General features: G+C 64.2%; 5 protein-coding genes across 6 annotated transcripts in view; 4 read left to right on the top strand and 1 right to left on the bottom strand.

Annotated features, from left to right (window-relative positions):
- Window positions 1–2,008, top strand: part of CHLRE_08g373421v5 (uncharacterized protein) — a 4,348-nt gene extending 2,340 nt beyond the window's left edge. For both annotated transcript variants that reach the window (XM_043065113.1, XM_043065114.1), the window contains 2 exons: window positions 433–684; window positions 1,398–2,008. In XM_043065113.1, the coding sequence (XP_042922114.1) occupies window positions 433–684; window positions 1,398–1,426 (281 nt within the window). In that variant the 3' untranslated portion in view covers window positions 1,427–2,008. The remainder of the gene's footprint in view (window positions 1–432; window positions 685–1,397) is intronic.
- A 1,306-nt stretch (window positions 2,009–3,314) lies between these two features.
- Window positions 3,315–5,480, bottom strand: CHLRE_08g373428v5 (uncharacterized protein). The gene is made up of 2 exons (XM_043065115.1): window positions 5,120–5,480; window positions 3,315–4,814 (listed from the first exon to the last, which is right to left on the bottom strand). Exon 2 carries the CDS (start codon window positions 4,812–4,814, stop codon window positions 3,348–3,350), a length of 1,467 nt encoding a protein of 488 aa, XP_042922116.1. The 5' UTR covers window positions 5,120–5,480; the 3' UTR covers window positions 3,315–3,347.
- A 120-nt stretch (window positions 5,481–5,600) lies between these two features.
- CHLRE_08g373436v5 (uncharacterized protein) lies at window positions 5,601–6,738 on the top strand. Its single transcript, XM_043065116.1, has 2 exons — window positions 5,601–6,054; window positions 6,197–6,738. Exons 1-2 carry the CDS (start codon window positions 5,667–5,669, stop codon window positions 6,274–6,276), a joined length of 468 nt encoding a protein of 155 aa, XP_042922117.1. The 5' UTR covers window positions 5,601–5,666; the 3' UTR covers window positions 6,277–6,738.
- Window positions 6,739–10,810: 4,072 nt separating this feature from the next.
- On the top strand, window positions 10,811–21,659 carry CHLRE_08g373450v5 (uncharacterized protein). Its single transcript, XM_043065117.1, has 21 exons — window positions 10,811–11,093; window positions 11,165–11,267; window positions 11,462–11,627; window positions 12,048–12,223; window positions 12,574–12,832; window positions 13,069–13,201; window positions 13,471–13,564; window positions 13,751–13,823; window positions 14,023–14,073; window positions 14,463–14,512; window positions 14,786–14,840; window positions 15,026–15,100; window positions 15,869–15,909; window positions 16,392–16,530; window positions 16,850–16,882; window positions 17,198–17,266; window positions 18,001–18,123; window positions 18,385–18,444; window positions 18,778–18,873; window positions 19,277–19,435; window positions 19,864–21,659. Exons 1-21 carry the CDS (start codon window positions 10,979–10,981, stop codon window positions 19,990–19,992), a joined length of 2,199 nt encoding a protein of 732 aa, XP_042922118.1. The 5' UTR covers window positions 10,811–10,978; the 3' UTR covers window positions 19,993–21,659.
- A 71-nt stretch (window positions 21,660–21,730) lies between these two features.
- CHLRE_08g373500v5 (uncharacterized protein) overlaps window positions 21,731–23,293 on the top strand; it is an 8,772-nt gene continuing 7,209 nt past the window's right edge. Inside the window, exons 1-2 of the mRNA XM_043065118.1 lie at window positions 21,731–22,495; window positions 22,996–23,092. Of these exons, the coding sequence (XP_042922119.1) occupies window positions 21,971–22,495; window positions 22,996–23,092 (622 nt within the window). The 5' untranslated portion in view covers window positions 21,731–21,970. The remainder of the gene's footprint in view (window positions 22,496–22,995; window positions 23,093–23,293) is intronic.

The raw sequence follows: 23,293 nt of genomic DNA on the forward strand, positions 1-23,293 counted from the left end.
GCAGCCAGCCACTCAGCCGCCAGCGGCGCCGCCACAGTGGCGGGTTAGCCTGGACCAGCTGTGGGTGGCTAACGCTGCGGGGGCTGTGTCCTACGTCCACTACACGGGGCGGCTCTTGGAGCCTGGGCCTGGCGTGCTGCCCCCGCCCGGTGGATGGGGCGTGGCAGCCTGCCTGTGTGCTGCAGCATCGCAAGCCGCGGCACCTGTGGACCTTTGAAGAGCGGGCGGCGTACGATGCAGCATCACCAGGGGACCGGGCGGGGGCGTTGCCTCGGGCGCCGTACTTCCTGGCGCCGGAGGCTGGGGTGGTAGTGCACCCGGAGCACTGCCGGATTGCGGGTGTCAGCTTAGCGGACTACACGGTGCGGGACGTGCGGCGGGCCATCACCGCGGCCAACCCGGCCGCACCTCCGGCTCCGGCCCGCCCCGCAGCCATGCCGTGCCCGGCGCCAACACAGCAGGCGGGGGATTCGGGGCCCCAGCCGGTGGCACAGTCGCGGCTGGCGGAGCGGGAGGCGGAGTGGCAGCGTGCAGCGGCGCAGCTGACCACCACGGCGGCGCAGCATTTCCACAATAACCCGGTGGCTCTGGACCCCTGGCTCCACCGCACCTCCGCGGCAGCCGGGCTGCAGAACACGCCGGCGAGAGAACTGCAGTCGTATGCGTCCCCGTCCCAGCAGTCGGGTGAGGGGCCGCGGCGGTCCGCGCGGCTGCAGGAGCAGGCGGCGGGAGGGGCGGGACCTAGCACTGGGCCTGCCACGGCGGCGGCGGCAGCAGCGGCGGCGGTGGAGGGCGACCCTCGCATGCCGCCCCCGGATGCGTCCCTTCTGCGGGGTACGTGGCGGAGGCTGTGGGACAGCCACGCCAGTCGGGGGGCAAAGGTGCTGGTGTACCGGCTGCAACATGCTTACCTGCCTTGCGGGCTGTACAGGGCGGGCAAGGGCATTCGGCCACGGGTGACCACGGGGTGCGGGGGGTTGGGGGCGCACTGTCCTCACCCCGCCTGCGGGCCACCTGGCCCGCGGGCGTGGGCCAGCCTGACGCACATCTTCCTGGAGTGTCCAGCTTATGCGCAGGCGAGGACATGGCTGCAGCAGCTGTGGGCATGCGTTGCGCCCCAGGCAGCGGCGCCGCCAGTGACGGACGCGGGCTTCATGCTGGGGGACCGCATGGGTATGTGGGCCTCAGGCCCACGGGGGGCGGGCGCGCTGCTGTGGAGCACTTTGCGGGCCACCTTCTTGTACGCCGTCTGGTGTGCGTACTGGTCCCGCGAGCCTGCTAAGCAGACGTCGGAGCATGTGGTTCGGGAGGTGGTCAGCGAGCTGCGCAGGGTGATGCAGCTGCGTTTCACTGCCGCCACGCTAACCCCTGAAACCCTGTCGGCTCTGCCCACTCAGCTTCTCACCGCACAGCTCAAGGCGGCTAAGCTGGAGCACTTTGTTGCCATCTGGACGGCGGGTGGCGCGCTTTGTGAAGTGGAGGAGGTTCAGGGTGGGTCACCGAAGTTGACGGGGGGGTCGTCTAAATGGTTAAGACACTCAAGCCGATTTCGTTAAGGCTTCGAGAGATCCTGGGTTCGAATCCCGGTCACCCCACCAGGAAGGGCCCTGGTTTACCAAAACCCATCCACACCTAGGTGGTGTGTAGACCCCCCCTGTGGTGCAGGGAATCTCTGGGGTTCAAGGCTGGAGCTCTGGGCCTGCAACTGGAGAGCTTTCAAGTTCAAGATCCAAGATTCAAGTGGAGCTCTGGGCCTGTCAACTGGAGAGCTCTAGATGATCTGTGTGGTCATGGCAGTGGCTGTAGTTGTCACCTAGCTGTTGAGAACTCCAGTAGGTGTGTGGTGTCACCTGGCTGTTGAGGTTTCCAGTAGGTGTGTGGTGGAACAAACACTTCTCTTCTCTTCTCTGATCTCTGGCCCTATCGAGGTCCTGTGATATGATCCAGGCTGCCTTGGCAGTAGGGTGGTAGTGCGTCTACCACCACAACCTTGTAAGGATGACTTTTAAAAAAAAAAAGTTGAACTGCGGCTGACGCTTGCATCACCTGTGCAGGCCCCCTAGGTTTCCTTTTGGGCGGCGGTTCGTTCCAGGCGCTGGCGTGGCGTTTATCGTCATCAGCTTATCTGGCGCCCATGTGTTTTAGCTCTGGCTGGCGTCGCAGCGCCTGGGCGGCTGTGGGACTTCCTGCGCAGCGCGTCTTGCAGCGGGCTGGAGCCCGCTTAGTCAGCGCCACATCTGGCCCGTTTAGTTTTCTGCTTGTGTCTCCTCTGCCGGTTCTCCTGGGGTGTTGCTTAAGCAACCGACTTGTGGGGGTGGGGTGGGTTTGGGCGGGGCGAGTGCGTTCCGCTGGTGTTTTCTTTTCTGGCGCGCGGTGGTGGTGGTTCTTGCGGTTAGGCTGTGGTGTAGTTTGGTGCTTGGGTTAGGTCTGGCGGTGTTTTTGTGCAACCCCTCCCGGGGGGCGGGGGGGCCAGCCTCCTGCTCTGTCTGCCGGGTCGGGGTGGGGTGGGGTGGGATGGATGGGGGTGGTTGGTGGCGGTTTTCGAGGTGTTTGCTTTCTGTTTTCTTCTCTTTTCTTCTCTTCTTGCCCTGTCAGGGTTCTGGTCTCGGGGACCAGGCTGCTTTCAGGCAGCAGGGGGGCAGCGCGTCTGCCCCTGTTCAACCTTGTAAGGATGATTCCTCAAAAAAAAAGCGGCGCCGCCAGTGACGGACGCAGGCTTCATGCTGGGGGACCGCATGGGTATGTGGGCCTCAGGCCCGCGGGGGGCGGGCGCGCTGCTGTGGAGCACTTTGCGGGCCACCTTCTTGTACGCCGTCTGGTGTGCGTACTGGTCCCGCGAGCCTGCTAAGCAGACGTCGGAGCATGTGGTTCGGGAGGTGGTCAACCCCCCGCACCCCGTGGTCACCCGTGGCCGAATGCCCTTGCCCGCCCTGTACAGCCCGCAAGGCAGGTAAGCATGTTGCAGCCGGTACACCAGCACCTTAGCCCCCCGACTGGCGTGGCTGTCCCACAGCCTCCGCCACGTACCCCGCAGAAGGGACGCATCCGGGGGCGGCATGCGAGGGTCGCCCTCCACCGCCGCCGCTGCTTTTTTTTTTTTGAGGAATCATCCTTACAAGGTTGACCAGGGGCAGACGCGCTGCCCCCCTGCTGCCGCCGCCGCCGTGGCAGGCCCAGTGCTAGGTCCCGCCCCTTCCGCCACCTGCTCCTGCAGCCGCGCGGACCGCCGCGGCCCCTCACCCGACTGCTGGGACGGGGACGCATACGACTGCAGTTCTCTCGCCGGCGTGTTCTGCTGCCCGGCTGCCGCAGAGATGCGGTGGAGCCAGGGGTCCAGAGCCACCGGGTTATTGTGGAAATGCTGCGCCGCCGTGGTGGTCAGCTGCGCCGCTGCACGCTGCCACTCCATCCGCCTCCCGCTCCGCCAGCCGCGACTGTGCCGCCGGCTGGGGCCCCGAATCCCCCGCCTGCTGTGTTGGCGCCGGGCACGGCATGGCTGCGGGGCGGGCCGGAGCTGGAGGTGCGGCCGGGTTGGCCGCGGTGATGGCCCGCCGCACGTCCCGCACCGTGTAGTCCGCCAAGCTGACACCCGCAATCCGGCGGTGCTCCGGGTGCACCACCACCCCAGCCTCCGGCGCCAGGAAGTACGGCGCCCGAGGCCACGCCCCCGCCCGTTCCCCTGGTGATGCTGCATCGTACGCCGCCCGCTCTTCAAAGGTCCACAGGTGCCGCGGCTTGCGATGCTGCAGCACACAGGCAGGCTGCCACGCCCCATCCACCGCCGGCGGGGGCAGCACGCCAGGCCCAGGCTCCAAGAGCCGCCCCGTGTAGTGGACGTAGGACACAGCCCCCGCAGCGTTAGCCACCCACAGCTGGTCCAGGCTAACCCGCCACTGTGGCGGCGCCGCTGGCGGCTGAGTGGCTGGCTGCGGTGGATGCTGTTCCACGCCCGCGCTCCGCACGTGGCCGACCGCGGCCGCCAGCCGGGCAGGCAGCCCCGCTGGCGCCGGCGCGTCGCTGTACACCCACGCCCACGTGGTGGCGGAGTCCGGGCGCACATGAGTAAGCAGCGCCCGGGTGAGCATCTTCCAGGGTTGCCGGCCTGGCTGGGCAAGGAGGGCGAAGGTCTTAGCTTGCAGGGCAGACAGGAACGCAGGCAGGTCGACGTGGTTGACACCCCCATCCTTGTACGGCAGACAGGCCGTTTCCCGCTTTGGCAGCAGGAGCAGGTTCCCGTGCGACACCAGGCTGGCGTCCTCAGCGTGCATGGAGCGCGCAGCAAAGTGGTCCACCAGGTCGGTGAGTTCCTTCAGCTGCGCAGGCGACGGGTTGAGGAAGCTGAAGTGGTAGGCCAGCTTCGCCGCCAGCACCTGCTTCGCAATGTGCACACGGCCAACAAGAGTCAGAGACAGGGCAGCCCACAGACGCGCCACAAACGCCATGCCGCGAGCCCGCCGGGTGTACAAGTCAGCTGCAGCCGCATCAGAGTCCCACGACAGGGGCACACCCAGGTGCGTCACGGCGCCAGTGGTAAACGGCACCCCCGTGTGTGGGCAAGGGCCCGTCAGGTGCGCAAACCTGCCAAGGCCCATGGCCTTGCTCTTGTCCGGATGGACACGGGCGTTGGACGCGCGGCAGAACAGCTGAACTGCCGCCATCAGGACCGGCCCGTCCACCGCCGGGTCGCGCGCCGTGAGGGTCGTGTCGTCAGCGTGGTGGGCAGCCGGTGGCGCCTGCTCGCCGCTGGGTAACAGGGGCGTGCGCAGTGCCCCTAGCTCCACCTGCCGCCTCAGAAAGGACGTCAGTGGCTGCATCTGGATGACCCACAGGGGTGGTGAGGCGGTGCTGCCCTGCGGCAAGCCGTTCAGCACTGGGAAGGCGTCAGAGAGCATCCCGTTCACACACACGCGGGCAGAGCCGTTGGCAGTGAGCAGGCGGATCCAGCGCAGCATGCGCGGCCCAAACCCAAGTCCCTCCGCGGACGCATACAGCCACTGCCGGTGCACCCGGTCATACGCCTTTTTGGGCTGAGCCCCCTGAGCGAAGCGATCCAGGGGGGGCGAAGCCCCCCAGGATTGCCCCTGTCCGTGCCTGCCTGCCTGCCTGCCTGCGTGCCTGCCTGCGTCGACAAAAAGTGCCAAACTGGCACAAACCGGGAGCGCCACGTATTATTAATTGCTATTCCCTATTGTAGAAAAATAGGCGGCAGGGAAAACTCGGCCGGAGCGAGAGGCGACCTCGCGAGTCCATGGACATCTTGACTTTCTTCAGCCGCGAGTATCGCTCCCGGGCCCTGAATATCTTACATACATGTATCAAAACATGTCGACGACAAGCGCCTTGGGGCAAGAATGTCGAAATTTTGTGCAACAGCCGAACATGCGTGCCGAGCCCGCCTTTAATGTGTCGCGACCCCGGATCACGCGCCTGAGCCCGGCTAGCCCTTTGTGGTGCTTGTGAGGGATTTGGAATGAGGTACTACCGGCTCATGTGTGGAGTGGCGTGGAGCCGTGGACAGGGCGTGGCGGTGCCTTGGCGTTGCCAGTCCCGCTGGGCTTGCAAGGGTGCTGGTCATGTCGCCGGTACCCATCGACCATCGTCACATCCCTTGCTCTGTAAGGGGCTCAGCCCATTTTCCAGCTGTACAAAGCTGACACCCCTTGTCAATGCCGGAGCAGGGCTGCCTGCCGCAGCTGTCGTGGCCGTCCCAGCCGCCTGGGGGGCCTGGGCCTGGCGTGCTGCGGGGGGCGGGCGCGCTGCTGTGGAGCACTTTGCGGGCTACCTTCTTGTACGCCGTCTGGTGTGCGTACTGGTCCCGCGAGCCTGCTAAGCAGACGTCGGAGCATATGGTTCGGGAGGTGGTCAGCGAGCGAGAAAAAAAAAAGCTGCGCAGGGTGATGCAGCTGTGTTTCACTGCCGCCACGCTAACCCCTGAAACCCTGTCGGCTCTGCCCACTCAGCTTCTCACCGCGCAGCTCAAGGCGGCTAAGCTGGAGCACTTTGTTGCCATCTGGACGGCGGGTGGCGCGCTTTGTGAAGTGGAGGAGGTTCAGGGTGGGTCACCGAAGTTGAACTTGCGGCTGACGCTTGCATCACCTGTGCAGGCCCCCTCGGTTTCCTTTTGGGCGGTGTTTCTTTCCAGGCGCTGGCGTGGTGTTTTATCGTCATCAGCTTATCTGGCGCCCATGTGTTTTAGCTCTGGCTGGCGTCGCAGCGCCTGGGTGGCTGTGGGCCTTCCTGCACAACAAGTCTTGCAGCGGGCTGGAGCCCGCTTAGTCAGCGCCACATCTGGCCCGTTTAGTTTTCTGCTTGTGTCTCCTCTGCCGGTTCTCCTGGGGTGTTGCTTAAGCAACCGACTTGTGGGGGTGGGGTGGGTTTGGGCGGGGCGAGTGCGTAGCGCAGTGTTTTCTTTTCTGGCGCGTGGTGGTGGTGGTTCTTATCTGGTTTGGTTTGGTTAACACCACTCTCGTTAGAGGGTTAAAGGTCCTGGGTTCGATTCCCGGGGAAACCCCCGGATTTCCGGGCAATGAAACGCCAGTCTGAATGAAGTTTGGACTTTGGTTGACTTAGTCGGATTTCCTCTGTGGCTGTACGCCTTTGTCGGCAAGTAGTTCGGGTGAATGGATGAGGCGGTGTGGCTAGTAGGCAGTCTCTATCTGGTGATGATCCCCTTGGATCGGTTTCTGCCAGGTTCTTTGAGATCCAGCTTGGCTGGTCACATTGTAACAATAACTTTTTTTATCTTGCGGTTAGGCTGTGGTGTAGGTTGGTGCTTGGGTTAGGTCTGGCGGTGTTTTTGTGCAACCCCTCCCGGGGGCGGGGGGGCCAGCCTCCTGCTCTGTCTGCCGGGTCGGGGTGGGGTGGGGTGGGATGGGTGGGGGTGGTTGTTGGCGCTTTCGAGGTGTTTGCTTTCTGTTTTCTTCTCTTTTCTTCTCTTCTTGCCCTGTCAGGGTTCTGGTCTCGGGGACCAGGCTGCTTTCAGGCAGCAGGGGGGCAGCGCGTCTGCCCCTGTTCAACCTTGTAAGGATGATTCCTCAAAAAAAAAGCGGCGCCGCCAGTGACGGACGCGGGCTTCATGCTGGGGGACCGCATGGGTATGTGGGCCTCAGGTTCGCGGGGGGCGGGCGTGCTGCTGTGGAGCACTTTGCGGGCCACCTTCTTGTACGCCGTCTGGTGTGCGTACTGGTCCCGCGAGCCTGCTAAGCAGACGTCGGAGCATGTGGTTCAGGGTGGGTCACCGAAGTTGAACTTGCGGCTGACGCTTGCATCACCTGTGCAGGCCCCCTAGGTTTCCTTTTGGGCGGCGTTTCTTTCCAGGCGCTGGCGTGGCATATTATCGTCATCTGCTTATCTGGCGCCCATGTGTTTTAGCTCTGGCTGGCGTCGCAGCGCCTGGGCGGCTGTGGGCCTTCCTGCTCAGCGCGTCTTGCAGTGGGCTGGAGCCCGCTAAGTCAGCGCCACATCTGGCCCGTTTAGTGTTTCCTTAGCAGGTTTTCCTGGGGTGTTGCTTAAGCAACCGACTTGTGGGGGTGGGGTGGGTTAGGGCGGGGCGTGTGCTGGTAGCGCTGGTGTTATCGTTTCTGGCGCGCGGTGGTGTGTTTTCAGGTGGTGGTATTTCTTGCGGTCAGGCTTTGTTGTAGGTTGGTGCTCGGGTTAGGTCTGGCGGGTTTTTAGGAAACCCCTCCCGGGGGGCGGGGGGGCCAGCCTCCTGCTCTGTCTGCCGGGTCGGGGTGGGGTGGGGTGGGTTGGATGTGGGCGGACGTTGGTGTTTTTCGGGGTCTTTCCTTTCAGCTTTCTTCTCTTCTCTTTTCTCCTTGCCCTGTCGGGGTTCTGGTCTCTGGGGCCAGGCTGCGTCGGGTCCTCCGTGCCCAGCAATAGGGGGGAGCGTGTCTGCCCCTGGTCAACTCTGTAAGGATGAAGCCTCAAAAAAAAAGCCACCCAACCGCGCGGGGTGGTTTCACCAGCACTGGAGTGATATGGGGCGTTCAAGAGTAGGGCCACAGGTGGCGGTGGTTAGGGTGGGCGCAACGGCGGCGGTGCGGTGGTGGCCCCCCACAGGCCATAGCTGCTGTCGTCGCCAGCGCTCACGCTGAACCTGTGCTGCCCCCCGCTGGCGGCACCCCAGATTGCATTGGTTACAAGAGGGACCTGCTGACGCAGTTCACGAGCCAGTGACGTGGAGAACGAACACCCTGCTCTGGAACACCCCAGCGGCTGTTGTCCGTTCATTTTTGCATAACATGATGCTTACGGGGCACGCCCCATGTATCGCTTGGCCCTGCTCCTTCCTGTCAGTCTCCCTGTCCTGTCACGTGTCCTGTTTGGTGTGTGATGGGACAGAGTTCAGGCAGGTTGGCGAGGTCCCATAGGGTGCAGCGGACGCCCATACCCCAAGCAGACAGCAAACAGTTTGCAGCGACAGAGCAGGAGTGCATGGCTGGTCGAAAGCCGGAGTTACTGTACCGACAAGTTGCTGGCTGGCTGGAAGTTTGCTGATGCGCATTCCTCACGCTCCGGGCGCCCGGCCAGGCGATAGCGCCACACAGACACACCGCAACGCCACACTCGCTCGCGATGCAGAGCCGCAGCGCACCTGCAGGAAGATGACCAGCGTCCACGGATGAGCACCAAATGCAACACAGAGAAAACGCAACAGTATGCAGCAAAGCAATGGCCGGGCGACAGTATGACAAGCAGGGGCGAAAACAGGGCGCGGCAAGGCAGAAAAGGGAGCCCGAATGTACGGATGAGTGGCGGGCGATTCGAATGCGAGTGCGAGACAAACATAACCGGAGTGTGAGGAAGCGCCACGGGTTAGCGAACAAGTTTGCTGGCGTCGCACGCTGGAGCTGGCGCTTTTTCTTTGAGGAATCATCCTTACATGCTGCAGCTGGCGCTGGAGTGTGAACACTGTAGGCAGATATGAAATGTGAGGCACAGGAGGCGGTTAGCTGTCAGGAGAGGCGGGGACGGCGGGCACAGCTGGCGAGTGAAACTGGCACGGTCAGTAGCAGCTGCCTGGTCGGTAGGTGGTGCGCACGGTTACGGGAGTCCGGGCTCACCAAGAGCTCCCCGGGGGCACAGAGGCACGCGCGTTAAAAATGACACAGGAGCCACACAGCCAGGCAGGTCCAGAAGCGCCCACACAGGCACGCGCACACGTGTGCGTGTGCGTGTGCGTGTGCGTGCGTGTTTAGTGCGTGCGCGCGCGTGCGTGCTTGTGCGTGCGTGCGTGCGCACACGCACACACCCACACACACGCGCACACACACATACACGCCCACGCACACACACACGCGCAGCCCGCCGGCCGAAAGGCCAGCCACAGAAGCGACCGCGCCAGCAGCCCAGGGCCGGCGCGATTGATGACCCGCTACCTGGCGCCAAGCCCCCACACACAACCGCGTTACCATCGTTACCAGACCTCGCCTGGCAGCCGCGGCGTTAGGAACACCGGCGCGGCGACCGGCACACCGCCAAGCGGCGTGCCCTGGCCGCGTCCGGCGCCCCACCCCCAGGCACTTACTATAGCCGCCGCACCGCTCGGTACCGCCGCCGCCGGGTAAGGCCCAGAGCTCCACGTGCGCCGGTGCTGTCATGCGGGCTGTAGCTGGAGGCTGCGGCCGACTTGCCCGCGGGCTGTTGCTGACGGAGGGACATGTCGCTGGCCGCCAGCTGGCGAGCGGGCCGGCGGAGACGGAGGAGGGGGCGGACTCGGTTATGCCAGCAGAGTGCTAGGCGGGGTGAACAGTCGGAGGCCATGGCTGGGAGGGGAGGAGGCGGCAGAGGGGGCGGCGGCAGGGAGGAGAGATGGCGGAGGGGGAGGCGCAGCGGGCGGCGGCGGTGGCGGCAGCGGCAGAGGCGGCGGGGTCGGGGTACCGGGGAACGCATCCGAACACGATGATGTTGGCGGCAAGCAGGCGTGCGTCGGCGGCCGGGGGCTGTCAGACGGCGGCTGGTTGGGCGGCGGCGCCGGCCTGGGGCTGAGGGCTGAGGAGGAGGAGGCCGGCCGGGACTAAGGCTGAGGCTGGGGAGGAGGAGGCTGAGGCTGGGGAGGTGGCTGGGCCGTGGGGGCGTGGAAGGGACAGCACCATGTCTGGCAAGCACGGGAGTGGCAGAGAGGGCGCAGGTCGAGCAGCGCCGGCGGGTTGAAGGGAGGCGCCGGCGAACGGGGCGTAAGGAAGGCGGGTGGGCGGCGTCGGCCGTGGCGCGCGCAGCTGCGGGGGGCGCGCGCAGTGGCTGCTCCGGCGGAATCTGCATGGTGTGCGGGGGCTGCAGCTGGCCGTGGAAGGGGTCGTTGGAGCACATAGTAGCGGCGGGCGGCAGCGAGTCCTGTTTGGTGTGGCTTCGTTGCGGGTCTCCTGCTCCTCTGGTGGTTGGTGAAGCATTTGCTGCTTGCTGTTTCCCCCTTTTCCCCTTTTGCTGTTTCTCCCTCGTCAAGAAAGGGCTCGCCTTGGGCGCTGCGACTCCTCCAGGTGCCGCCACAAGTTCCCAGCCAGCTGTCGTTGACTCCAGTAGTGCAAGTCGTTAGCAACTTGTGACCGATATCGAAGCGTTTACCGTCAGTCCCCATGTTGCATTACGACGGTATAAGCGGCATTGCCAGGTCCGTTGAAGAAAGGTTTTGATGTGTGGGGTTCGGTTAGGCGCCCAAACTTCTGAAATAGCTCATATGCATAGCAGAAGCGAGAGAGTTGTAGTTGCAAATAATGCCCAGTCGATGCCATGTCTGAGAAGCGCGCGCCCGCAGGACCGCAGGGTGTTGCGCCCAATCGCTGTCTTCGGTTCCGGATAAGCATCGGACAATATGCTCGTTTGATTGACAACTCAGGGCGGGCGCAGGTTGCAGTCTTGCTTGTTATATCTCGTATAACTCTTTTTGTGTCCTGTAGGGCTGCACTGCTGTGTGTTTCACAAAGTCACAATTTATCGTTGGCGCGCGCTTCCGCTGCGTGGACGTGCTTCAAGCAGCATGCAGATGTCGCAAACTCTGAAGCATGGATGTGGAAGCAGTACGATCCACCGCTCGCGCGGTCGGGATGTGGCGCGCGTGGCCATCCGGGGAAACGCCCCGGTCGCGTCGACCTCCGCTGGTAGGTAGCATGCAATGGCGTTCGCGCTGATAAACCAGGCAATGACGAGGCGCGTTTTCTTATAAGTGCAGGCAACAACGTTCCCCGCGCGCTTGTTTCGCCTGCCCTGAGCCTGGCTCGCCGCGGACCGGCACCTCCGGCCGCAGCCGCTGCTCCAGCGATCGACGAGAGCAGGTGAGCACTGGCGGGGTTGGTGCTTAGTGACTTACCTAGGCATCAGCCGCCGTGCCGCGTGCTTCCTGTACCCGGACCACGCGGCCGCCTGGCCCGCCTTACCTCCCCCTGCCACACGTCATCCTGCCATGCCGCTCCGCCTCTCTCTCCTTCACTGGAACCCCACCGTCCCCCCCCACGCCCCACCCACGCAGCTACGCCGCGCCGCCGCTGCCCCAGACCTTCACTCACGCGCCGCACCTCATCGCCTCCGCCCCCTCGCCTCACGGCCGCGGCGCTGTGGTGGTTCCTGACGGCAGCGGCGCTGTTTCTGTGAAGGTGTGGGCGCCGCACGCGGCGTCCGTGTCCGTGCTGCTTGGGGTGAGTGCAATTGTGTGTGGGTGGTTGCGAGAGCAAACCTTTGCTTGATTTGGCCGTGCTGGGCTGGGTTGCGCTGCTTGGTGCGCTGTGGTAATCAGTGGCTGTGCCGTGGAAGGGGCGGAGGTGCTGCTGCAGATGTCGGATGTGTTTGCGCGAGAAGGCACTGTATGCGGTGCTCCTGTCCTCTTCCATCTTCACGTGTTACTGGATACGAGAACAAGGCAGTGGTACTCTCACCTACAGCATCGCCGCCAGCTCCTAGCTAGTCGCGTGTCTGGGACGCCCGCATCCCCGCCTCACCAGTCAATCCCTCTCGGAGCCCGCCCCACCCCCGCCCCGCCCGCTACCCACGCTGCTCACCTCAACATTACCGTCTCCTAACTAGTCATGCCTGCATTCTCCCCTCTTCCTCTACTACAGGACTCTGGTGCCGAGGTGCCTCTTCACCGCGAGTGGGACGACTGGAGCGCTGTGCTGTCCCCTGGGTCGCTCAGCCCCCAGGGCGGCGCCTACTGCTTTCGGCTCACCACGCACGACGGCCACTCCTTCACACGCCGCGACCCCTACGCCCGAGCCACCGAGTACACCAGCGACTGGTGGGTGGGGTGGGCTTGGGGCGGGGTTGGAGGTGGGGAGGGGTACGTATGGGGGGGCGGGGTGCGTGCGTGTCGGCCGGGATGGGCACGGGAAAGGGCGCGGTGCTGTCAGGTGGGGGTGAGGTTGTGGAGGGTGCGACCGCATGTATGCTGCTCCGGTACTGTACTGTGTCGCCTTAGGGTCGTCGCAGAGTGCACCCCGTGTGAGCCAGCCCCACACGTGGCTTCTGCACGGCAATCTCACCCGCACCACACCGTACCCGCCCACGTGCCAACATCCCACTGCCCCCCGCTCACGATTCCGCTCCCCCCGCCCGCCCCGCCCCGCCCCGCCTGCACACATGCCACAGGTGCTACGTGGACGACCCCGCCGCCTTCCAGTGGAGCGACCGCCCCGCCGGCAGCTCATCCGCCTCCTCCCCGGCCCCCCCTCTGCCGCCCGTGCGGCACCTCGGCGACCTAGACCTACTGGGCAGTGCCGGCAGCGGCCTGGAGGAGGAGGAGGTGGAGCTGGTGGGGCAGGGGAAGCAGGAGCAGGGCGGCTGGCGGCCGCGGCCCTTTGACGAGTACATCATCTACGAGTGCTGCGTGGGCTCCTTCACACCCGAGGTGAGGGGAGGGCAGGTGGGGGGAAAGGGAGAGGAGGTGGGGGTTGAGGAGGTAGCGGCTGGGGAAGCGAGGCTGGGTCGCAGAGCGGAGTGGTGGCAGGAAGACGGGATGGAAGGGGCAGCAGCTTGCCACGCGAATGCTTGAGCTAATCCCCCAGATCCTTTTTCCACCATCTCACTTACTCACCCTCCTCAACCCGCCCCTCCGCCTACTGCTCCCCCTGCCCGCGCCTGCAGGGCACTCTGGCCGCTGCCGCTGAACGGCTGGAGCACGTGGCCGCCGCCGGCTTCACAGCGGTGCAGCTGATGCCACTGGCTGAGTACTCGGACGTGTGGGGCTACAACCCGCGACTGCTCATGAGCCTGCACGGTGAGAAGGGCGCAGGAGTGGAGAGGGAGGCAGCGGGGTGAGGGAGGCAGCGCAGTCCGTGCATGCTAGAATTGTGCAACGCCGGCCCTCGCGGCTTACCCACACAGGCACACACGCACACCCTCCCGCGCTGTTCGCAAGCGCATTTGCTGCATGCGCAGTGCTGACCCCCCGCCTTGCCTGTGCACACACACTCCGCTCTGAACACATTGCTGACACGCCTAACCCCACACGCCCCCACTCCCCGCCCGCCCGCCCCCCTGCTGCAGGCAAGTACGGCAGCCCTGAGGACATGCGGCGGTTCGTGGACCGCGCGCACCAGCTGGGCCTGGGCGTCATCATTGATGTGGTGCTGCACCACGGGTGAGCAGGGGGGGAGGGAGGGAGGCGAGGAGGAGGAGGAGGGAGCAGAGGGGAGACAGGAGGGAGGGAGCAGAGAGGAGAAAGGAATGGAGAAGGGCATTTGCACGAGCCCAACGACATGGCCTTGTACCCACACCCCACACACCTTGCCCCTCACACACCGCCTCTCACCCCCCGCTCCTGTAGTGCGGTGGACGGCAACAGCCTGTGGGAGTACGACGGCTGGGGCCCCGACTACAACGGAGGGATCTACCACGAGGTGCGTGGGGGGCTGGGGGGGAGAGGGGCGGCGGGCAGGCAGGCAGGCAGAGCTAGGGACATCACTCACATCAGGCATGGGTGCGTGTTGGCCATATCTTATCGCCGCACTTGTCACTCGCCTCATCACCCGTGTCGCCCACCCATCACCATCACTCACTGCCCGACCGCTACCGACCCCGCCAACCGCAAAAACACAGGGAGGCCACGACACCATGTGGGGCCGCGGCTTTGCCTTCTGGAAGCGCGAGGTGCGGCGGCGTAGAGGGATATGTGCCAAGTCGTAAACAGCGTGAGGGAGGGACGGCGGCGGTGGGTTGCCTGCGCCTCGCCCCACACTCGCTGCCGCAATACGTGCACATGTCCCTACACAGCGTGTGCGCGTTGCAGTCGGCACACTGTGTTCTTCCGTCACCTCTTGACAGCGTGCACACGCGCGCGCGCGCGCACACACTCGCGCACACCTTGCGCTCTGTTAACACACACACACACACACACAGACACACACACACACACACACACACACACACAGACACACACGCACACACACACACACACACACACACACACACACACACACACACACACACACATCTACATACACACAAACACACGCACACATCTACATACACACACACAGGTGTATGACATGGTCCAGGCCGCCTGCGTCATGTGGCTGGGCGACTACAGGTGGGGTCGGGGTGGGTAGTTTGGGGTGGGTGAGCGCGTGAGCGTGTGTGCGTGCCTGTTGTAGGGAAGAGCAGGGCAGGCAGTACCCCTGGCGTACAGCGCAATCCTGGGGAGGGCCGTTCAATCAGCCAGAACACCCCGCACGCCAGCGTAAGTTCCCTGCACTCCGCTCCCCGTGGCCTTCCTTTCTGCCTCTTCCACTGAAGGCTATCGTGCTGCCAGACACGCACCCGCATGTGACTTCCAAGCACACCCGCATCCCACATTTCTTAGGTGTGACGGCCTTCGCTTCGACAGCGCCAACGACCTGCCGCGTGACACCATCCAGGTGCGTGCGGGTGCCGCGTGTGTGCGTGCGTGCATGCGTGTGCCGCGTGGGCTTGTGCGGAAGATGGCTGCCCTGAGGTCGGGAGATGTCGTGTGCAACATCCACCTTAGCCCCTCCTGAGCATGGATCCCACCCTAGCCCCCTCCCCCGCTCTTGTCCGCCCGCCCCTCCCCCTCCCCCCTCAGGCGCTGACCTACCACCTGCACGAGCGCTTCCCCGGCCGCATCCTCACCGCCGAGGTCACGCCCGAGAACCCGCAGGTGCGTGCTTTGTGTGTGTGTGTGTGTGTGTGTGTGTGTGTGTGTGTGTGTGTGTGTAGGGGGAGAGGGGGGTTAGATACCAGCCCAAACTAAAGCGGGGGCCCTTAGCGGGGTTCATGGGGCGCTTGCCGTATGACGCTGATTCCCCGCCCCCCTCGCCGTGAGAGGTTGTGCGTGGTTGGTGGCTCTGTTTGTGGGCAGGATGCACGTGTGGGCGACCGTTCTAGCACCTGGACGCTTGCGCCCTGGTTAGTGCGTGCGCTGTGCGTGTGTCCTGCGGCCTAGACGTTTCCCGGCACTCCTGTGCCTAGGCTTGTGGCGTTGAGGCACAGCGGTGGGGCTCTGGCGGGTTGAGGCTTGGCTAGGACTCACTGTGCGCGGAGTCACACGGACTTTGCCCGCGGGAGGGTATGCAGCAAAGTCGGGGTTGGGCCCTGATAGCATGTGATGGCTCGGCGTCTTCGGGTGCTGGGACTGTCCCCTCTGTAACATCCGCATCCATGGGGTGAGGGGGTGGGGGGGCGGGTGCTGTGTGCGCGGGCCCCAGGCAGCGTGGCAGCGCGTAAACCGGCGTCATCGGGATCAAGGGGGGTCAAGGTGTTGACACAAGGCCACAGCGCTAATCACACGCGCACATACACACACATCGCATGTTTTCCTTGTGCTCTTTAACACACATCGCATACACTGTCTTTGCGCCTTGTTTTCCTTGTGCTCTTTTACACACACACATATACATACACATACCCACCCCATCTCCGCATGCAGAGTGTCCACGAGCTGGGCTTTGACAGCGTGTGGGTGCACAGGTGAGTGAGGGGCCTGAGGCGCGGCCCCACAGCGCACGCGGAGGGAGGGGTGGGAGGAACCGGGCGGGGACCGCCTGTGGCTGATGTGACGTGACCGGTAGATGCGGGTTTGATCTTGGCGGGGTTTGGGTGGAGGCCCCGTCTCCTCCTCATTCCCCGTGTGCGCCTTTTTGCCTCCTCCTGTGGAAACAGCGGTGACACCAACCGTGGCCCCTTTCTAGGCCCCACTCCCTCACGCCACCCCCAACGCCCCAACCCCCCCCCCCCCATCCCCCACCCTCCCCTCGCTCCCATCGGGCCATGGGTAGGGAGTGAAGTGCAACGTTGCGCTGTTTCAGTATCGCCCTCTCCTAACTACGGTAGTCATGCCCGCAATCCCCTCTCCCCACCCCCTCGGTAACAACACGTCTACTATGCGACTGCACCTGCCTACGCCTTCACTTCTTAACTAATCATGAATGTAACTCCCCAACCCCCTCCAGCGGCTACTTTGACATCATCCAGCAGCACCGGGCTCTGGGCCGCGGCCACCACGGCGGCGGCGACTGGGCCGAGGGCTGGAACCTGCCGCGCCTGCGCACCGTCATGGTGCTGCACTACGGCTTCACACACCCCACGCAGGTGAGCAGGAGGCGGCAGAGAGCAGAGGGGAGGGGAGGGAGGGGAGCACGAATGGGGTATCGGGCGCAGGGCGGTGGCCGGTCGTGTGGTGTCGTCTGGGTTTGGCTATGCCTGGTGCGGCTGCGCGATCTGGCCTTTTACCCCCGGCCCAGTGCCCCTGCCAGCCTCCCCCGTGTCGCATTTCCTTTGCTGTCCTCGGCATCTCATCACACACCGGTACACGCTGGCACCCTCCAACCCGCCATCATCTTCGTCTTACACCCTCCAACCCGCCATCATCTTCGTCTCACACGCGCCCTCGCTCACACCCCCTCCGCAGTGCATCAAGTACCTCCTGGGCAGCCACGACCAGGTGTGCATGCGGAGGACGGGGCGACACAGGCCGGGCTGGGGCAGGGGGCTGGGGCAGGGGGCTGGGGCAGGGGGGTGTCCTGCACACTGCTCCAAACACCGCCCACGCACACTCCCGCAGACCCTCTCCCACATCCCCCGCTCCTCCGTCCCCTACCCCCGTAGTCTTTGGGCCTGGGCGTATGAACCCCTCCCGTCCGCCACGATTTTCTTATCTGTTCATGAATAACAATTTCCCTCAATTCTTTTTAACTAATCATCAGTGTGATCCCCCTCTCCTCCCGCCACTTCTCCCCTCTTTTCCCTGACCCTGCAGGTGGGCTGCCATAACGGCGGCGCCTGGTACCAGGACCTGCAGATGATCGGCGGCCGCAAGAGATACGCGGTGAGCATTTGGGGGGGGGGGGGCAGGAGGGGGAGGGGCAGGAGGGGCGGGAGGGGGAGGAGGAGGTGGCAGGAGGAGGAGGAGGAGGAGGGGCTCGAGGGGCGCCTAAACAAGGGGGAGCGTGGGGGGCTGCCAATGCCAGCCCAAGATAACCCAACCAGACTGAGCTAGCGAAGCGCATGCAGAGGCGACAGGTGCAAAGCAAGGGTGGGGGCGGGGTTGGAAGCACCAGCCCAACTAAACCCGACCAAGGTAAACTAGCGGAGCACAAGGGTGGGGGTTGAAGTCGGTTGGTGGTTTTGGCACGTGCGGCTGGACCGGTGGGGCCGGGGCCTAAGCTGCCCGGGCAACGCCTCCCCTTCCCTCCTCCCCTTCCCTCCTCCCCTTCCCTCCTCCCCTTCCCTCCTCCCCTTCCCTCCTCCCCTCACCCCGTACCTTTACTTACCACGCAATCACTCGCCTTGCCACGCCTGATGTTTTGCTGTATATTCCCATGCTTGTACCGTGTTCCCCATGTCTTAAACAGCCCCCCATATCGTCGGGAACGATTGTTGTCCCCCCTAGATTGCCTACACCCTACCATTTGCTGAACTAATCATGAATGGCTACCCCATAAGTAGTACCGCTTGCAACTGTCGCCTCTGCCTGTGCTCCGCTAGTTAAGCTTGGTTTGGTTTAGTTTGGGCTGGTATTTACAACCCTCCCCCCTCCTCTCCCTTTCTTTCCCCTCCCAGGTGGACCAGTACGGCGGCGGTCGCGGCGACTGGCACGCGCGCTCCTGCAGCCGGCTGTGGTGGGCGGCCAACGTGGCGGCGGCGGGGCTGCCCATGTGCTTCATGGGGACGGAGTTCGCGCAGGTGCGCGGGGCGAGGGAGCATATGGGGCAGGGGGTGGGGGGGGGAGGTCGAGAGTGAGGGTGAGGGAGGCGTGGGGGTCGTCGTTTTTCTCGCCGTTCCAACCCCCAATCCCGCACCCCTGCCCCCTCCTCCGCTCGCTTCACGCTTCGGTGCTCCACCCTGCCATCATTCTTTCCTCTGCCCCCGTGCCTTGAGCCCCCCCTGGCTACAACTCTGCGTCTTCTTGATCATGAATGTAACCCCCCGCCCCCTCCCTTGCAGTCTGGCTGGTGGGACAACAACTCGGAGCGCGGCCTGAACTGGGAGCACACACAGGACGAGGTGGGGAAGGGGGGTGGGGAAGGGGACCGTTTCGGCGGATTGGAGCGAGCTAGGGAGGGGAAGGGTCTGAAGCGAGGTTAAGGGGGAGGGAGGGTGCCTGATAGCGATGCCTCCTGCGCTGTCTGCGGACTTTCACACATCCTCCCACGTGCCCCAAACCCATCCACACTGCTACCCAACCACCCGCACCCAACCACCCACACCCAACCACGCTCCCAACCACCTCCCCATTCTCCCGTCAGCCCATTCTCCCGCCTGCCCCGCCACCCCCCACGAATGTAACCCCCACCCGCCACCCCCACCCTCCTCCCTGCCTCCCTGCCTCCCTCACAGGTGGGCCAGCACATGCTGGCGCTCTTCTCCACCGTCAACGGCCTGCGCACGCGCTTCCCCGCCCTGCGCCGCGGCTGGGCCAACATCCTGCACGAGGTGAGGGGGGGGGAGGGGAAAGGGGGAGGCGGGCTGCGGATTAGGGGGGGAGGGGGAGGCGGGCTGGGGATTAGGGGGGGGGGGGAGGGGGAGGCGGGCTGGGGATTAGGGGGGGGAGGGGGAGGCGGGCTGGAGATTAGGGGTGGAAAGGGGGAGGCGGGCTGGGGATTTGGGGGGGGGGGGAAAGGGGGAGGCGGGCTGGGGATTAGGGGGGGGGGGCGAGAGGTGGGCAGGTGTCGGCGCTGGGTGGGTGGTTGGGTGCGTTGGGGTGGACGTGAAAAGGTGGGGATTGTACCGGTAATCTAGTTGCAAGCGTACCACCTGCCTCCTCCGTCTTTGGGCACGGGCATGTCAGCTCTCCCTTGTCCTAACTATGCGACCCTCCTCGCCCCGCCCTCTTCAGGACCGCGCCAACGGCGTTGTGGCGTTTGAGCGGGTGATCGAGGGCGAGACGCGGCTGGTGTGTGTGATCAACGCCGGCCGCAAGCACTGGGGCGCGGGCGACTACGGCGTGTGGGTGGGGCACGCCGAGGGGCGGCTGGAGGAGGTGTTCAACTCCCAGGTGAGGTGGAGGTGGGGAGGGGGTAATGGGAGGGGAGAGAGGAGTGGGAGGAGAGGAGAGGGAGATGGGGAGAGGGATGGGGAGGGAGAGGGCGTGGCGAGGCTAGCCGAGAGATGGAAGGTGGGGTTTGTGGGTGGGTGACGTCTGGGGGGCAGAGGAGATGGGGAGAGGGCGGGGGAAAACGAACGCCAGGATGGAAGGTGGGGACTGGGAAGGGTGGAGTTGCATGGGAAGGCGGTCAATGCCGGAGCACGAGCAGCGCTGTTGGCCTCCTCGAGCAGTCAGCTCACCCCACCTTCTGCCTGGCCCCTGCTCACCTGCTGCTGCCCTCTCCCTCTCTCATCCCTCCCCCTACTTCGCTACACTTCTCTGTACCAATCTTTGCAACCCCCCATCCCCTCTCACCTGCCCTCCCCCCTCCCTCCCAGTCCCCCCTGTACGGTGGCAATGTGGAGGCGCCCAGCGGCTTCTCCAACGAGCCCCGGCCCATCTACGACGGCAAGATCTGGATCAACCTGCCGGAGCAGTGCACCATCATCTTCCAGCACATGCTGTGATCGCAGATGCAAAGATGACAACGTGACAGGAAATGAGATGAAATGAGACGGCATGCCCAGAGGAGAGAAGTGTTGATGGTCATTTAAAGGAGGGTGTAGGGCGAGCGGCGCACAGCCCACAAGCCTCGAGGCCGCCTGGGGCGCACTGAAGAACAAAAAGGAGTCCCAGCACATGCTGTGGAAAAGAGTTATGCGCATTTTGGGCCTAATATGTGTGTGTGTTGGCACATGCTGGCGCACGGGGCTGTTTGTGGTAATTGTGGCTAGTGACAGCGACGGGGCACGCTCACACGTGCACTTGGCGAATTCCAACAGCAACACGGAGCGGCCACACGTGGTGAGCTCCCCCTCAGCACATGCTGTGGAGGGGCGGCGGTGTTCTGGTGCGGGTGGGAACGGTCACGTGGAGGCGTGGCCGTGGCGGTCACGTGCGACGACTGGGCGGGAGCTGCACTGGCGCAGGGAATGGGTCGCGACTTTGCAAGGGAAGGCTGAGACGGTTGCTTTCAAGATTGTGGGAGGTGTGGCACGGTGGTATGGGCTTTTACAGGTGAGCCTGTGGAAAGGGTGCCTTGCGTTTTGTTGGCTGCATGCCTTATTTGCGCCTGGCAAGGCCCTGGGTTGGAGGGGTTTGTGTCCTCCTTCACACCCCTTGATTAGATGTCGCTGACATCGCGCTGGCTGCCACTGGGTAACAACCCACGAACGAGGCTGCGCAATTTTTGGATCTTGCCCTGACACGGAGCATGAAGCACAGGCACTAAAAGCATGCTCCGGCAGGTTTTGTTGTGATGCTTCCGGAATCGTGTTTTGCTAAGAAGTGGTGTTGAAGCAAGTCCAGCTGTGTGTTCGTGCATGTTAGTGTGAGGCGCAGTTGCACCAATGTGCGCAGGTGCACAGCCATATGTTTGATAGTTAATCCTGGTGGGAGCCTTGCGGCGCACGCCCAAAGTTTCATAGCATGGGTTTCTGTTTGCAAGACATTGTACAGTGAACGAATGGATGTATCGTTATGAAATCGGTATGCCCGAGGAGTCGTGCCGTCGATGCCCTGCGGCGTCCTGTCGAGACTCGAGTGAGCGGGAGGGAGCGAAGGCAGGAGCAGGCGGGAGGGGGCATGAGCAGGGGAGGAGAACGCCGGAGGGAGTGCCTGTGCCGGGCAAATTGATGCACGAGGGTCGCACATGTGCGCGCAGCCAATCTGCGCCAAGCCAGGTGAAACGCCGGAAACCGTGGGGTTTGGGGGTTTGGGCAGTGCCAGGCGAGGTGCCAGGCGACGAACAGAGCTGGAACAAAGTGCCCTTGAGAATGCCCTTGAGAGTCGCCGCAAAACTGATAAAACCGTCAATCGGGGGTCCCAGCCAAGGACTCGGACCAAGAGTGATTATATATCCCTGCATGCTCGGGCCTGGCTTTGGCCATAGGACGAATCCTGAGGGGCAGAGCAGGGCAGTGCATGGCATGAGTGCATGGACCACCACCTGAACCAGATGGGGTGCCAACCGCTGATGCATGCACAACAATTGACATGAGGAGGAAGAGGCTCTGAGCCGTGCTGGATAGAACCACACATGCAGGACTAACTCGAAGAGCTTTGGCGCGGTGCAACACCCACTCCGACCGGAGCTCATCGCACCTTGCAAAGCATGTTGTAACTTGGCTTGATACATCGAGGAAAGTTCATTGCGTGGCTTGGGGACTGTGGTTTGAGGGGCCGGCTCGGCCTCGACATCGACATCTTCCCCAGTCGCTGCGTGGTCATGACTGCCTTGGCTTTTGAGCACAGACAAGCTCAATAAAATTAGGGCGACAGACCTCCCTCATAGGTTCGCGCCGGATCTTTGCAGAGCGGAGCTATGACGTGGCACACTGCAACACGCACGGCCGCGTTCCTGCCCGGGCAATCCCTCTCATCGCCAGATGCTCTCTCCCCTGTCCCTTCCTACAGGTCATAGCTTGCAACCAACCACGGACAATCATGGCGGACAGCCTAGCCGGCGGCCCCGCAGCCTCCGCCTCCTCTCCCCCCGCCTCCTCTCCCCCTGCCTCCTCTCCCCCCGCCTCCTCTCCCCCCGCCTACGCCCCCGCGCCCGACCCCTTCCCGCTGCTGTCTCTGCCCGATGACGTCATCGCGGCAGTGATGCGCTGCCTGGCCGCCTCCCAGGTGGTGGCTCTGGGCGCCTGCTGCCAGCGGCTGCTGCGGGGGCCGGCGGCGGAGGACGTGCTGGTGTGGCGCCACTTCTGTGAGCGGGCGCTGATGGGGCTGGAGGAGGAGGAGGAGGAGGCGGAGGAGGAGGAGGAGGCGGAGGGGGAGGAGGAGGGGGCCAGTGGCATGCAGGCTACGGGGCGAGGCAGCAGGCGGGCAGCGGCGCGAGGCGGAGGCGGAGGCGGAGGCGGAGGCGGAGGCGGAGGCGGAGGCGGAGGCGGAGGCGGAGGCGGAGGCGGAGGCGGAGGCGGAGTCGTTGCCGTCAGGCCGCTGCCGCCCCAGGCACTGGATCTCCAGGTGCGCAGAGGGTTGAGGGCTGAGGAGATGGGTCGGCGCCACCTAGCCAGTGGTCTGTGCCTGCTTGCTCCTGTGAGCTGCTGGGGGTTTGGGGCACCGGGTTCGTGGGTCCTGATATGCCTGGTAGCCCCGCGGCTACAGCTTGCGGCCGCTGCCCTGCCCCGCACATGGTTGTGTGCCGTATGGCGCGTCACTCATGCATCGCCAACTCCGGCCGCAACCCGTGTCTGCTCCTCCTCAACACACGGCAGCTACCCGGCTGCTGCACAAGTTACCCCCCACCCTCGTCCACACACAGCCTCCCCCCTCCTTTAAAATTGTTCTTGAATGTAAAACCCCCTCGCGCACCGTTCTCCTGCCATGCACACCTGGCTGCTGCCTCTGCACATACACATACATACACGTACACACACATACACACACATCCTGGCCGTAACTCTCATCGTATGTATTGTCATACGCGTATTGTTTTCCCTGTGCTCTGCAAACACACCCTACAGGCCTGGGGCGCCCCCAGCTATCGCGCTCTGTACTGCCGCCTGCTGCGGCCCTATGTCGGGCTGGCCACCCGGGGCCCCTGGCTCAGCGGGTGGGTGGGCGAGCAGGGGGGGAGGCAACGAGGGGGGAGGAGGGGGAAACAGCATGGAAGAGAAGAGGGCGGAGGGCAGCGAGGAGCTGTGGATGGGTGAAGGACGGGGACCGAGGCGGCGCGTGTGGGAATATGCACGGGGTTTGCAAGTCAGGACCTGGTGCGGAGGTACGCGCATGCAGTTGTCTGCCGAAGCAATCTGCCGTGCC

Source organism: Chlamydomonas reinhardtii, chromosome 8 (assembly GCF_000002595.2).
Source record: "Chlamydomonas reinhardtii strain CC-503 cw92 mt+ chromosome 8, whole genome shotgun sequence".
In the NCBI taxonomy this organism is placed as follows: domain Eukaryota; kingdom Viridiplantae; phylum Chlorophyta; class Chlorophyceae; order Chlamydomonadales; family Chlamydomonadaceae; genus Chlamydomonas; species Chlamydomonas reinhardtii.

Excerpts from the sequence above, each read along its gene's own strand:
- CHLRE_08g373428v5 (XM_043065115.1), bottom strand. The coding sequence starts at position 4,814 with ATGCAGCCACTGACGTCCTTTCTGAGGCGGCAGGTGGAGCTAGGGGCA.
- CHLRE_08g373436v5 (XM_043065116.1), top strand. The coding sequence starts at position 5,667 with ATGCCGGAGCAGGGCTGCCTGCCGCAGCTGTCGTGGCCGTCCCAGCCG. Across the intron at positions 6,055-6,196 it reads TGAAGTGGAGGAGGTTCAGG|CTCTGGCTGGCGTCGCAGCG; the intron begins GTGGGTCACCGA and ends CATGTGTTTTAG.
- CHLRE_08g373450v5 (XM_043065117.1), top strand. The coding sequence starts at position 10,979 with ATGTCGCAAACTCTGAAGCATGGATGTGGAAGCAGTACGATCCACCGC. Across the intron at positions 13,565-13,750 it reads GATGTGGTGCTGCACCACGG|TGCGGTGGACGGCAACAGCC; the intron begins GTGAGCAGGGGG and ends CCGCTCCTGTAG. Across the intron at positions 16,883-17,197 it reads TCCTGGGCAGCCACGACCAG|GTGGGCTGCCATAACGGCGG; the intron begins GTGTGCATGCGG and ends CTGACCCTGCAG.